The sequence below is a fragment of the Schistocerca piceifrons genome, chromosome 2 (genome assembly GCF_021461385.2).
Source record: "Schistocerca piceifrons isolate TAMUIC-IGC-003096 chromosome 2, iqSchPice1.1, whole genome shotgun sequence".
Taxonomy (NCBI): domain Eukaryota; kingdom Metazoa; phylum Arthropoda; class Insecta; order Orthoptera; family Acrididae; genus Schistocerca; species Schistocerca piceifrons.
Window position 1 is genome coordinate 699442956 of NC_060139.1, and position 16481 is coordinate 699459436.

Here is a 16481-nt window from a genome sequence, read left to right on the forward strand (position 1 = left end):
TTTCGATTTATAATGCATTTTCCAAATGAAATTTAATAAATAGTTATGTGAATGAGTGATGTGATCAGTTTGACAAACTGTGCCTAATCTCATTGTGAAAAACGCCACTCCTGACAGTTTTAAGTACATATGAAAACAGGTATTAATTAAAAGAAAGTTATACTCATTTAAAGATCTCTCAAATAGTTTATTTATGATAATATTTTTGTAGATATCCGCCTCCATCATGTTAATAGCAGTAGAAATTTTTTAAAGATATTTGAAGAGTAGTATCTACTGTGTTATTTTTTGTATATATCCTTATATTTTTGTATTATTTTATTAATATTGTTGTGCAAGGAGTATAATATCCATGACTATAAGGTTATTATGGTCAAATAAAGATTATTATTATTATTATTATTAATAGTTTATTGCTGGAGTGTTTAACTGAAAGGAGCCCCCTGTACTTATAAATTGTTGTACAGAGACAGAAAACCATTCTGGAATATTATTGAGTGACATTCAAATGTTTGTTTAATATTCATGGTCAATAAAATAGATGTGTCATTACATGACACACACAATATCTTATAACAAATGTTGTTTTATAAACATGATTTTAGTAATATTTAAATAATGTCATTGTTGGAAATATGTATGCTTGGTTACTATCTCAAAAATCTCTATGTATGTGGTCCATTTGAATAATACATAAACGTAAATTTTTTATTTTATTTAACAAAGTGCCTTTGCACTTCTAAATTTCAGTAGTTTTTATAATACTTAAGATTCCTATTACATTAAATCCAAGATATAAGTAGATAAACTAACCATATTATGTAATATATTATTTGAACACATAATTTTCAGATCAGTCTGATTTGGAGAAGAGAATTATTGAAGCTTTTGAAGTATTTGATCATGCTGGGAACAAATCAATTGATGTTCGTGAAGTCTGTACTATTGTCCGTTCCTTAGGTATGGAGAGATGAAAACAAATACGCAAGTATTTCTAGCATTCTTATAATTAGAAGAATTTTTTTAAAGATTAAATTTCACATGTTTAACTTTTGGTACAGTAAATAAACATAAATGATATTTAATCTGATGTACAGATGCTCATGACAAACAAAGTCTTCTGCTTCTTATTTTAAGAATAATTATCTTGGCAATATGCTGCAATCTGAGTATGTATTTCAGCATCAAATAGTTCTATTTTGAGCAAAAGGTGATTAATCAAGCACAATTTTAAATATCTTGAATCTCTGTTACATACTTAATCAGGTACATTTTTAATAATTTTAAATATTTTCGATATGAGTTATCTGTTTTAAATGGATACATACTAATGTTTTATTCTTATTTTATTTTTAAATCTGAAGGTGATTATTAACTGATCTAAGCCAGTTATTTATAATCAGTATAATTGTTTATGTATAAATTAAGACTTTTACTGTTTTTAATTACATTCTCATCTTGTCCCTGTGTGTACTTATTCCTTTTTCTTAACATTTGTAATATTTTATTTATGGTATTCTCATATGGTTAAGTTGCTTATTTTTATCTTTCTGTGTTTCTCAGAAGTTTTCTTAAATTATTAATTTGTGCCTTTGGAATGTATTACCATCCCTTTCTATAGTTTTCACTTTATCTAGTCATTTGTACTTCTGTTGTATTGCTATATTGATAAGATCAAGCAGTAGGCTATTGAATGTCTTTTGTGGAATTAAGTTCACTTACTTGGGTTGTTTTGCATTTACATTACGAGATTCTGCACGAGCAGCTGTAATCTTGTGCTGTGGGCTTATCACAAGCCTCATAATTCATATTACTTTCTTCTCCAAAATGTTTTCTGAGGCATAAAACATTCACAAAGTTACTCAAGGGCATTGCTGCTATGTTAGGACAACATTGATAAGCTACACAATCTCTGATGACCATTATCATCTGATTTTTAAACTCCATACTTTCTCAGTTAATCAGCTTTTTGTCAGAGCTTACTCTTAATTGAAATCTGTATTATGTTTATCATAACCTTTTCCATGTACAATACTGCAAGCCTCTTCCATATCCAAAGAGTTAACTATAAATCCTAAAAAGTGATTGAGAATATTTGAATGCATAAAAGTAGAATTCCTGCTCTTTTGTCAAGTATTTACAGCCATCTGCAACTATAGCTTCAGTATCTACTGTGTATGTTATTGAATAGTTTGTAGCCAAATTCATTGTCATGTTTTTTAGACATTACTTTATAAATTCAGAAGAGTTTTACCTAGGATATTCATACAATATATTATGTATATAAAGAGGCCAACAGAGTTGAACTGTTAGAATTACATCATGGTAGTAAATTCAGCTGGAGAGAACATATTAAACAATTGTGAATATACTTAACAAATCATTATTTGTAATGTGAAATTTGTCTAAAACTGGGTGCATAAAAAGAAAAAGATGCATATTGTGTTACTTTTATTCCATAATGCCATGTCAAGTCACATTATGGGGTAACTCATCCAATGAAGCTGAGTTTTCAAATCCCAAAAGCAAGTAACACGAATAATTTGTGCTATGAATTCAAGATTGTCCTGTAGGAACCTTCCTGTTGGAAACTTTTCAAAGAACTGGTGTCCTAACTATTGCTGCTCAGTATACTTATATTTTAATGGCATTTGCTGTAAACAGTATATTGGTTTGTGCATCTGCACACATAAGAGAACCTATAGGGCTTTGTTGATGACCAAATCCTTCTACTCTATCAGTGATTTTATTACCAGAGCCGTATATTGTATATTTTGTTAATAATATCACTAAATTTGAGTGTTATGTAAAATTTGACTTCAGGTCATTTAAACTGCAGTTATATAATCAGTAGAAATAAATGTAGTAATATTTTTTTCTATTTTACAATGCTTTTAGTAATTATTTTATTATTGTTATTATTAATATTTTGAATACTTCTTTTTAAGAGAGCATTTGAATTTTCGTGTTCCTTCATTCTTCGCAAATTCTCTTCATATGCTCACTGTGTTCTCTCTTTTGTTCTTCTAGTAATCTTATTTCCTGTTCTCTTTTCCATGTGTTTCAGTTTAGTGTGTGTTCTTTGGAACAGTTCTTGATTGCTTACATTATCATGTGTGATTTCCACATCTTCAGTATATTCTTCTGTTTTAGTGCTTCATTTTGTCTTATTTCTGCTAGTGTTTGGTGTCTCAAACATTCACCTCATGAGTCTGTTGTTGATCTTCATGTTGATATGTCCATAGAATTTCATCCATTTTTTTCTAAAGCTGTTTGCTGTTTCTGCCTTTTGTAGATCTTCCTTGATGGCTTGCTTATCCAGTGTCGTTCACAAAAAAAACTGGGTTGAATTTTTTCCAGAGAATTTCCCTTTTATGTTTTTCCACCTCGAGTGTGTCAGCAGATTATCACAATTAATTGATGCTCCAAATGTCATTTGTAAATCACATAGTATGCACAAGTTGAACTTATAAGCAAAATTTGAGAAAAAATCCAAACATTTAATCCCAGTAATTGTAATCACGGTCATTTTACTGAGCTTCATATTTTGATCAAGTCTTAAAATACTGGTTAAAATAAAAGGCAAATGCATATCTGGTTATAGTATTCTCTGATACTGTGTAATTACCACTCAACCAGATCTTAAAATAAACAGAGCTAAAATCATAGCAGAAACTTTTTAAAAAATGGAATGATTGTTATGATTTCTATTAGGTTCAAATAATTTATATGAATAATTTAGTGGTACAACACTAAACTCATTGTAATAAAAGAGTAAATACTATGTGGAGTCAGCACAGGCTTTTCAATGTTTTACAGATGCCCCTAGAAATGTGGAGCTGTTTATGTTTTCTGGCAAACATTAATCTTGTTGTTACTTAGTGGAACCAGTGCCAGAATAAAAATACATCATCAACATAATAAAATACATAATTATATGAAAATCAATGTATTTGGCTGACAAACACAATAAATCAACATACTGCAAAACATTAACACCTGACTTGGGTTAGAAGTGGATTAAGCACTTTTTAAAAGATTAGTAGGTGCACAGACCTCTTCAGGCTACAAAATATTACACATATTAAAACATCTCTCAACTATAGTTATCATAAATGGGACCAGTTCTATACAGGTACACATTGCAAAAGCATTGGCAAATAGAGAAACCTTACATGCTATATGCAAAATACAAAGTTACTGGGTAAGTGGAAGAAATACAGATTGATAATGTCAACTGGTGCAAGAGGAAAAGGCTCATATCCAGTGGCAAAAGCACAGAAGAGGACTATTAGACACTTGTGTCAAGGGGGAAGCCATACCTTGGATGGAAGTGAGATAGAGAAACTGGTACTGTCAAGAGGCTTCAGCCTAAGTTACCCTTCTTTGACAGAAGAGGAAAGAAAGGGTGGTGTCGATGACACAACTGGAGGATAAGAATCAGACTTTGGGGGGGAGGGGGCGGGTACAAAAACATAAAATGGATAGCCAGCAATGGCGATCACCCACCATTATCACTGCAGAATGGATGATCACAGTCTGTGCTTCAAAGTAGTCTAAAGAAACTGTGTCATCACAAATTGCCTGAAAATGCTCTTGATTGCTGTAGAAAGACAACACAAAATTAACAATATAAAAAAAGTGAAAGCTGTCAAAAGTATCAATAAAGATTATAAGATAACTTTTTTCACCTACCTCTACCACACTGTCAAATAATAGGAAACTCAGGGGTTTAACATAATTAATTTAATAGTAAACTTACAAATATCTAATATTAAAATGCTTAGACTAGGATGCAGTTGATAATTTCTGTAACTTGGTCAATGTTACAAGTGAAGTTTTACAAGACTTCACATTCTCTGAAAATGAAATGATCTTCTTGGTATACGATCTGCTCAAAGTTACAATTAATTGACTGTAACAATGTAGTATTAGATGTTAACCTGGTAGAGGTTTACCACTCAGCATAAACTTAATATTAGCACATATTATTCCTGAAAACTTGTTTAGCAAACTCTGGACTGTGATCCTAATTGTAAGAAACTCAACTGTCAAAACATAAATAAGGTATGGAGTAGTTTCCAATCACTATTGAAACACTATGTGTTGAAAGTACAGAACATTGCAAACAGGGTGGCAATTCTTCTGGAAAACGTGGAATTCTCTGGGAATTACATTTTGCCTGGAAAAATCAGAGAAATGTAAGGGAATACAGAGGGGTATCTGTCGACAGGCCAGACATGTATGGTACCTGAAGAGGGGCATCAGCCTTTTCAGTAGTTACAGGGGTAACAGTCTGGATGATCTGGCTTTGTAACATCAACCAAAATGGCCTTGCTGTGCCTCGCACTGTGAACAGCATAAAGCAAGGGGAAACTGCAGCTGTAACTTTTCCCAAGTGTGTGCTGTTCTGCTTTATGGTTAAATGATGATGGCATCCTCTTGGGTAAAATATACTGAAGGTAAAATAGTCCCCCATTTGCATCTCCAGATCGGGTCTACTCAGGAGGATATTGTTATCAGGGGAAACAAAACAGGCATTCTACAGTTTGGAGCATGGAATGTCAGATCCCTAAATTGGGCAAGTAGGTTACAAAATTTAAAAAGGGAAATGGATAGGTCAAAGTTAGATATAGAGGGAATTAGTGAAGTTCAGTGGCAGTAGGAACAGGACTTCTGGTCAGGTCCAAACAGGGTTATAAATACAACATCAAATAGTGGTAGTGCAGGAGTAGGTTTAATAATCTTTAAGAAAATAGGAATGCGAATGAGCTACTATGAACAGCATAGTGAGCACATTATTGTAGCCAAAATATTTGGCCCACACCCACCACAGAAGTACAAGTTTATATGCCAACTAGTTCTGCAGATGATGAAGAGGGAGAAGAAATGTATGATGAGATAAAAGAAATTATTCAGATAGTTACGGAAGACAAAAATTTAATAGTCTTTGGGGACTGGAATTTTATACTAGGAGAAGGAAGATAAGGAAAAATAGTAGGTGAATACGGAAAAGGCAAAATGAATAAAAGAGAAAGTCACCTGGCAGAATTTAATCATCACTAAGACTTCTTTTAAGAATCAAGAAAGAAGGTTGTACACATAGAAGAGACCTGGAGACACTGGAAGGTTTCAGATTGATTATATACCGGTAAGACGAAGCCTTTGGATCCAGAAGCATATGTCACTAGGGGAAAGATTGATACTGCCTACAGGAAAATCAAAGAGGCCTTCAGAGATAAGAGAAGCAGCTTTATGAATATCAAGAGCTCAGATGGAAAACGGTCTTAAACAATGAAGGGAAAGCTGAAGGTAGAAGAAGCATATAGAAGATCTACACAAGAAATATGTACTTGAAGGTAACATTATAGAAACGGTAGAGGAAGCAGAAGAAGATGAGATAGGAGATATAATATTGCAAGAAGAATTTGACAGAGCACTGAAAGACCTAAATCGAAAAAATGCTTTGGGAGTAGACAACATTTTGTTAATACTACTGATAGCCTTGGAAGAGCTAGTCATGATGGAACTCTTCCAACTGGTGAGCAAAATGTACATGAGAGAGGCAAAATACTCTCAGGTTTCAAGAAGAATAGAATAATTCCAGTTCCAAAGAAAGCAGGTGCTGACAGGTGTGAATATTATCAAACTATCGGTTTAAGAAATCATGATTGCAAAATAATAACATGAATTCTTTACAGAAGAATCGAAAAACTGGTAGAAGCTCACCTTGGAGAAGAACATTTTGGTTTCTGGGGAAATGTTGGAAAACACGAGGTGATACTGATCTTATGACTTCTCTTAGAAGACAGGTTAGGAAAGGCAGATCTACGTTTATAGTGTTTGTAAACTTAGAGAAAATGTTTGACAGTGTTGACTGGAATACTCTCTTTGAAATTATGTGGGTAGCAGGGGTAAAATACAGGGAGAAAAAGGCTACTTACTACTTGTACAGAAACCAGACGACAGTTATAAAAGTCAAGGGGCATGAAAGGGAAGCAGTGAGTGAGAAGGGAGTGAGGCAGTGTTGTAGCCTATCCCCTGTTATTCAAACTGTACTTTGAGCAAGCAGTAAAGGAAACAAAAGAAAAATTTGGAGTAGGAATTAAAGTTCAGGGAGAAGAAATAAAAACTTTGAGGTTTGCTGATGACATTGTAATTCTGTCAGAGGCAGCAAAGGACTTCAAAGAGCAGTTGAACAGAATGGACAGTGTCATGAAAGGAAGACACAAGATGAACATTAACAAAACCAAAATGAGGATAATGGAATGTAATTGAATTAAATCAGGTGATGTTGAGGGATTTAGATTGGGAAATGATATACTTAAAGTAATAGATGAGTTTTTCTATTTGGACAGCAAAAAACTGATGTTGGAAAAAGTAGAGAGGATATTACATGTAGACTGGCAATGGCAAGAAAAATGTTTCTGAAAGAGAGAAACTTTTTAATGTCAAGTGTAGATTACGTGTCAGGAAATCTTTTCTGAAAGTATTTGTGCAGCCATGTATGGAAGTGAAACGTGGGTGATAAACAGTTTAGACAAGAAGAGAATAGAAGCTTTTGAAATGTAGTGCTACAGAAGAATGCAGAAGATTAGATGGGTAGATCAGGTAACTAATGAAGAGGTACTGAATAGAATTGGGGAGCAAAGAAATTTGTGGCACAACCTGACCAGAAGAAGGGATTGGTTGGCAGGACACATTCGGAGACATCAAGGGATCACCCGTTTAGTACTGGAGAGTAGTGTGGGGGCAAAAATCATAGAAGGAGACCAGGAGATGAATACATCAAGCTTTTTCAGAAGGATGAAGGTTGCAGTAGGTACTCAGAGATTAAGAGGGTTGCGCAGGACAGAGTATGATGGACAACTGCATCAAACCATTCTTCAGACTGAAAGACCACAACAACAACACGACCTAGCATTGAAATGTAGTTTATTGCATTTTATAAATCACAAATTTTAATATAGTTAATATTTCATAGTGTTTTCCTTATATGAATGTTATTCCATATAAATTATTGATGTTTAAAAACACTCTATCCTGATTGCTACTAAACCTGTAGTGGAGACATTGAGCTGCAGACAGGCACAACAAACAGACTGCTAAACAAGTAAGTTTTAGCCAACAGGCCTTCTTCTAAAGTAAACAATACACACACATTCATGCAAGCAAAACTCACACACATATAACCAATGTCTTTTTTTATTCACAGTTGTCCACAATCCGTCCTTGGCAGCCAGAGACAGTGGTCTTGTGTGTGTGAGTTGTGCTTGTATAAATATGTGTGTGTTGTCGGCCTTTTGGCTGGCAGTTTACTAGTTTAGCAGTCTTTTTGTTGTACCTGTCTGCAGATCAACATCTCCACTATAGTGAGTAGCTGTCTGTAGTACTTGTTATTATTCCATCCTGGATTTTCCATTGTTCATTGTTTATAAATTGCAATCAGACTGCTGCTTATGGATACTATATCTCAGCTGAGAGGAAAGCAAAGTCATTCCACACTCACCATCAATTTATTAGTTTCTTCTTATGACACCATCTTTGTCCCAATACTTGGATTTCTCTGTTAAAGTTCTTCACCCTTATAAAAGTTGTCGAAGTTTTATCACAATGAAGCCAATGAGAAATCACTAAAGAGTATGGTACCAATAATAACAGTAAAAATAATGATAACAATTTTCTAATTACTCGTTATATAAATGTTATCGAGATGGCTTGCCTTTTGAGGTTAAGATTTTTGGGCTTTGCACACAGTGTAACCATTGGAGAAAGACCACTATTAAACATAATTACAATAAAACTGCAGAATTCAATCATCACTTCATTCATTATGAAATATCATATTCATGATCTATTGAACAAGAATCAATGTAATGTAATGTAAGTCAAAGGAATGGTGCATCATAAGACACACATACTAAATCTCGTGTCTAATGATCCATGACACACAGATTTACTATCTTCAGTTACTCCAAAATAACATATTTATTTGAAAATGATAGTAGTATCTCTAATAGTTCTGAATAGCTGTCAGGATTGAAGGCCCACTGTAGGCTTAATTACTGATACAATACTTATTCACAGTGTTTTACACTTATAATGGGTGACTTTCGACTGTAAAAGTCAAAGGCTAATGATTTTCATTGACACTCTTCAACAGAATGCAATCAATAATATGGTTTGGTATAGTGGAAAACTCAAAAGTTATTCTGCTCAAACACTGCTTGTGATGAAGCAAGCTGGGATAATTTTAATTCCCCCTCCTGTTTTGCCACCTGCATCCTTAAAATTCGTTTCATTACTTTTAACTACTTAACATTAGCATACATGAATAGAATCTGCATTTTCAAGAAAGAGAAAGGTTGGCCCTCAGTTTTATAGAATTTAACACTAGATCTAATTTTGTGCCTAGTTTTATGGATGTAATTGATTTTCTAATTTGTTTTGACTTTTACTAGTTGGTATCTTTCATTATAGGGTGAAATCAGTAATTTTTTCGTAACTTAAATGCTATTGTTGACGTATCAACAAACATAAATTCTGCAAAAATTGTAAACATTTAGAAGATGAATTGCTAGTATTCTTAAATTATCTATTTGGATCTCTTTGAAAACATGTTAACCAACTCAGCTATTAATTAATAGCAAACTAATTAACAGTTTTGTCAAAAGTATTGTTTGCGTAACTATATTTGTTAATTTTATGATTTAAACAAAGAATTTGGCCTAAACCTTGTAGTAGAAGAAACAGTTAAAAGGAATGAATTTTTTGATGTATGCAGTTAATTTAATGAGTTAAGTTTTAATTTACAGAAATTAAACTTTAAACAATGTGTAGTTTTGGTACCTATTATTGTGATGATATATATGAGCCTGATTTTTGGTCATGAGACAGTCAGTCCACAGCCAAGTTTCAGAGGAGTAACCTGTGCTCGTTAGAACAACAACAATGCTGCAACAATGTTATAAGTTTTAAACAATTAGGTCATGTGTTAAAACAGTGACAGTGTCTGCCCCATACATATCTGGTTATTCTTCAAGGACTGTGAACTTTGTGGTTATGTTTTTACTGCTCGTAGATGATCAACAGCCATACTATTGTAGCGTTATGTGGAGGTTCACCTGTGAACTGTTAATGAGGCTTACGGAAAGTTTAAATAATCGTGCACTGGCCTTACATATACAAAGGGGTCCAACTTAAAGATATCACTGTAGGTGTTTGAAATGGTCACCATTAACATCCACACACAAACAATGCCACCGAACTGCAGCACGAACTACTGACTGCAACGTGTTCAGTTGGATATTTGCACATGAATGTATGATGGATTCTCGAAGTTCATCCAATGTGTGTGGCTTTCGTCGATAAATGATGTCCTTTAGTGTTCCCCACAGGTAAAAGTCAAGAGGAGTTAGGTCTGGGGAACGTGGTGGGTACTCCACAGCACCTTTACGGCCTATCTATCTTCCTGGTAGATTTTCATTGAGATACGCCCTAACACGATTTTGGTAGTGGGCTGGGGCACCATCTTGTTGAAAGTAAACGCTTCCATCTCCATACAAGTCTCAGATGGCAGGTATAATGGATGTCTGAAGCTTCTGAAGGTACACCTCACCGGTAACTGGGCCATCAAAGGAGAATGGTCCAATCAAAACCCCGGTAAGACAACCCACACCACACATTTACTTCTGCCAAGTTCACGGCTTTGTCTACATGGACGTTCGGATTTTCAGCGGCCCAGTAGATGCAGTTATGGCGATTTACTGTACCATCGAGTTTGAACTGTGCCTCATCAGACCACACAATCATCTCTGCAAACTCTTCATTGTTGCGCACCCTGTTAGTAAAGTACTCCATTCTATGATCTGGGTCATCCTCGTTCATTGCATGTAGCAATTGTGGGATGTAGCACTTCCACTTTTCTGTCTTCAGAATTCACCGAGCACTTGAGAGCGACTGACTCCAGTTTCACGGGCACACTGTCTCACAGACTTCTGTGGTGAGCAAGTGAATTGTTGTAACACGCAACGGGAGTTAGCTGGACTTGTTACTGTTACAGTTCATCCAGATTGTTGTTTGTGTACATCTTTAACACAGCCTTCGGCTTCAAATTTGTCTCAAATGTGAGGAATCGTTAAACTTATCGGTGGCTCTGTTTGATACTCATTTTGCTATTGCCGTTGACCCTCATTAATGTTTTCGTACTTAAAATACCACTTCAAAACTGACTTCCTTTCATTGAATGTAAGCCTTGCATCAGCCATGTTTACTCGAGTAACTAGTTGCAACTAAGAACAAAACACTGACTATCTGGTGACTGTCATCTGATAAAACAAAACACTTGTGTGACGATTGCTGGAACTACAAACTATTGCACTACCAGAGATGAGACAACTCGGTCAATTAGGTTGCCAGTTGTGGACTTTTAAACAGTGGATACATTTTTTTGAACCCCTCTGTATAACTGTGTATTATTGTGGGGCGGGGGGTTGTGTAAACAGTGAAAGTAAAAGACTGTGCAATGCAACTGTGCATTTGTCAGCTACATTATTTACAGTAGTCAGTGTCCAAATTACAAACCCCATTTTTCAGTCAGTGTAGTGATGCAGTACTTCGACACCAAGGACAATCAAACAAAGAATTAAAAGCTGGTGGAATTGTTACATGTTGAGAGGTTTAACTACAGCTCTGCACAATTACATTACATACTGGATATCATAATATAGAACAAAAAGAGAAGCTATGCCTGTTAGCTTTAAAAAATCTTAAATTACCTCATGGGATAGTAGTCCTTATGCACATCATTTAGTTTAAATGATACAAACAGTTTTACATCTAGATTAATTAAGCATAATTGAGGCATATAAAAATTAACGAGGATGAAATATGACCACCTTATGGCCTGCTTTATTATAGGTTTGCAGAATGAATAATATAGGTTTCGTCAGTGAATAACTGTAAACCTCACATGAGTAAGAACCACTCAATCAATATTTTCCAGAAGTTATTGCTCAAGACATGACATTATATTGTCCAACTGCCAAAAGGGAATCTGGTGTGACCTTAAATGTTTGTGGAGCGAACACACCTAGTGTAAGGGTTCCCAGACATCATACGTTTTCGAGTTAAACTACTCATTAATTGTAGGAAACATACAAACTGTTGAATGTTTATTGAATTACCAGAACCACAAAGTAAAATCATCAACATGTATCACCTCGTTAAAGTAAAGTTATAATGGGAAAAAGAAGCAAAAAAAGTACTTGGTGGAACAGATCTGTGGCAAATCATTAATATCCATCACATGAAAAACTATTACACTCATTCCACATGAGTTATCTTACACAAGAATGCTGCACCCTAATCATCATCTCATAGGAAGAGAGTAAAACACTAACAACCACAAAAGTTTCTTCGTCTTTTAATAATGCAAAACTGACATGGTTTTATGTGAACCAGGATAAAAGACTGAAACGATTCTGTATAGGAACCATAATTTATGTTGGTCAAGTACAATGGAATAAAACTTAGATGTATGGCTGTTTAGTGGAATATAGTTGATACATAATTGAGGCAGTCATCAGGAAATGCTAAGATCGCTATTAGTCAAAACTTGAGGGCATCACTTGGCATTATACCTTTTATGAAACCAGCCAGATTCGTCAGGAAAGTACAAAACATAAAGTTATAGGCATGGAGAAAAATCCAGGCAACATTCTATACAGAGTAAATAAAATGTAGGTGTTCATCTTAACAAAACTAAAAAATTTCTGGCCCTATTCACAAAACTTCACATAAAGAAAGGGAAAGAATGCATTGTGTCATTAATCAGTTCATCTAATACAAAAGAGGTTACAACTAGAATGTGTTTTTTTTCTGATAGGAGTGCAAGCATTGTTTGTAAATGAACTACTCAATGTCAGAGACTTTTATGTGGATAGGGTGGTGGGGAACAGTGATAGCCGTGTGACGTCATTAAAACATGTCAGCTCTAGTAGGAAGATGGAGGACGGGGTCGGGGGGGGGGGGGGGGGGGCATATTCTCTGCAGTGCAAAGCAAGTCCTGCAAGTGGGGAAATAGTGGAGAAGTACACGCTGCATGACATGGAGAGGGAGGAGAGTGAAGATGCAATAATATGGGAGAAGAGAGGAAGTGCTGCTACTAGAGACAGGAAGTGAGAGTGAGGAGGTGAGCCTCTGGGTAGTGGCTTGAAGATGGGGGAGCAGGAAGGAATAGTGGTATGACAGTGGCATGAAAGGTAAGTGCAGCCAATAAATGACAAGTGCATGTGTGTTGCTAAAATGACCTTGAAGAAAACATGTTTACAAACAGACCACTGGCGGATTGTAGCAGCAGTATGATGCTGACTATACATAAGAATGGAGTAAGAAAATGATATCTGTCAGCAGGTTAAGCACTGATGACAGTCATCAAAGAGTGACACCAAATTTGAAAGGATCTTAAATTTTGTATGACCAATAGACCAAACACAAGCCAGCACAGGAAATAATGTTTAAGAATACCTGGTTCAGATTGTTAGTACAGTTCTTGTACTATAGTCATTTGAAACAGGTATAGAATGATAGAATGCATCTCTGTGTTGAAATTTGGGAAACACAAGGTTTCAAAAATGGTGTCCATCCATTTTAGAAATTTGTTGTCCACATAGAAAGCACAACAGCCACATCAAAATGACAAAAAATTCAATACAGAAGGACCAGAGTGTGATAAGGAGTACTGCAATTTGGGCTTCAGATATCATGTAAAACACATACATAAGAAAAGAGCACATATTGATATTGCTGGATGCAGATCACAAAAATTTAATTAAAAGGGAATGAAAGGAATTGTCAATTAAAAATGTGCAGTTATTTTTAACCCTTTTAGTAATGACATGAAAGAAAATAATGCAAATAAATGCTTCTAAACCAACAATGGATTTAGCTCATCTGCAGAGCAGTGGACCATTAGCTCCAAAAATTAGATGAAAACTCAATTGTCCATTGAATACTAAAAGACAAACAAATAGACATCACAAAGAGAGGCTGCATATTCTTGACTTGAAACAAGCAGAGCTGTAAGACATAGTATTGTAGAAAAAATTAAGTAGCAAATTAAACTTTGCAGCATTTCAAAAGAAACCTCAAAATCGGCAAAGAAATTTCCTTGTCAACAAAATGGACATAATAGCCTCTTCAAGAGAAATATCAGTGGCAGCTTGTGCAAAATTTTACCAGTGTGCTACAATGTGGTAACATATAGCCATTTGAATTAAAAGGGTAGTAATCTTAACTAAATTGAACATATTAATTTTATGTATTTAAATTGAGCTGTTTAAATTTTATTATTAATCTTTTAATATTGCAAGGAATAAAACAAAATGGAGAAAAATCTGGGTGCCTATAGGAATTGAATCTAACCCAACAAATAGCCAGTCAGTGCATTTGACCATTGGGCTACCAAATCGATATATGAACTTCTCCTCAAAAATCCCTCATAGCCCATGCATAAATCTTTAGAGAGCATTTTATCTTGCAGGGGAAATAGTTTGACCCAAATCGGTCAGCCTTGTCCCATGTCCTCCAGTTAGATTTATATTTAGAGTAGATCTACCTAACTCTTTAAATCTCACTTTCTCCCAAATGCCAACAGTCAGAGGGAGTTAAATTTTATTACAATTTTTGCAAGGCTCATTTGTGCATGATGTATTCTTGTAACACAATAAAAGTATTATAAAACAGATTTACAGTATATGCTTTGGCTACATCATTTTATAGAAGAAGATTAACTACAACATAAATTCCCTTTCTGAACTGAATAGTTAAGTTATAATATGCTGGTGGAGCTGTGATCTACATCTACTTTGCAAACCAGCATGAAGGGCAAGGCCGAGGGTACTTCACATTGTACCACTCGTAAGGGTTTCTTCCCATTCCATTCACATATAGAGCATGGGAAGAATGATTGTTTGAAGGCCTCTGTGCATGCAGTAATTATTCTAATCTGATCGTCATGGTCCCCATGTGAACGATATGTAGGGGATTGTAATATATTCCTAGAGTCATCATTTAAAGCCAGTTCTTGAAACTTTGTTAATAGGTTTACTTGAGATAGTTTATGCCTGTCTTCAAGCACCTTCCGGTCAAGTTCATGCAGTATCTCTGTGACACTCTCACATGCATCAAAGAAACCTGTGACTATTCATGCTGGCTTCCCCTATATATGTTCAATATCCCCCTTTAGTCCTATTTGGTACAAGTCCCACACACTTGAGCAACATTCCAGAACCAGTCACATGAATGATTTGTAGGGAATCTCCTTTGTAGATTGATTGCATTTTCCCAATATTCTACTTATAAACTGAAGTGTACCACCTGCTTTACTGACAACTGGGCCTATATGATCATTCCATTTCATATCCCTACCAGGTGTTACACCCTGGTATTTGTATGAGTTGGCTGATTCCTACAGTGATTCATTGATGTTATAGTCATAGGAGTTCCTTTATTTTGTTTTGTGAAGTGCACAATTTTACATTTCTGAACATTCGAAGCAAGTTGCCAATCTTTGAACCACTTTGAAATCTTATCAAGATCTGACTGAATATTTATGCAACTTCTTTCAGATAACTGCACCACCTGCAGTAAGTCTTGAGGTTACTATTAATGTAATCTGCAAAGTCATTAACGTACAATATGAACAGCAAGGGCCCTAACACACTTCCTTGGGGCACACCTGAAATTACTTATACATATAAAGATGACTCCCCATCCGAGATAGCATACTGCATCCTCCCTACCAAAAAGTCCTCAATTCAGTCACAAATTTCACTTGGTACTCCATATGATTGTACTTTTAACAATAAGCTTGGGTGCGGTACTGAGTCAAATGCTTTCAAAAAATCAAGATATACTGCTCTACTTGACAGCCTTGATTCAAAGCTTTCAGTATGCCATATGAGAAAAGTGCAGTTGGGCTTTCATATAATCAATGTTTCTAGAATCCTTGCTCACTGGCACTTAGGAGGTCATTTTTATTCAAGATACCTCATTATGTTTGAACTCAGAATATGTTCTAAGATCCTACAACAAATCAATGTCAGGGATGTTGGACAGTAGTTTTGTGTATCACTTCTACAATCCTTCTTGTAGATGGGTGTGACCTGTGCTTTCTTCCAACTACTGGGCATGATTATTATTTGAGGGATCTATAATAGCTATAGTTAAAAGAGGAGTTAAGTTCAGTGTAAAAGCTGACAGGGATTTCATCGGACCATGGAGCTTTGTTCAGTTCTAATGATTTCAGCTGTTTCTCAACGTCACTGACACTAAAACTGATTTCACTCATCTTTTCAGCGGTATGAGGATTAAATCTTGGCAATTCTCCTGGGTATGCCTTTGTAAATGGACATTTGAAAATGGAGTCAAGCATTTGATCTTTTGTGTCACTACCCTCAATTTCAATTCTTGTCTCATTC

General features: G+C 35.1%; 1 protein-coding gene across 1 annotated transcript in view; it reads left to right on the plus strand.

The window, feature by feature from the left end:
• The first annotated feature begins 635 nt into the window (after positions 1 to 635).
• LOC124775759 (dynein regulatory complex protein 8) overlaps positions 636 to 16481 on the plus strand; it is a 163191-nt gene continuing 147345 nt past the window's right edge. The window contains exons 1-2 of the mRNA XM_047250589.1: positions 636 to 669; positions 853 to 960. Coding sequence (XP_047106545.1) covers positions 636 to 669; positions 853 to 960 — 142 coding nt within the window. The remainder of the gene's footprint in view (positions 670 to 852; positions 961 to 16481) is intronic.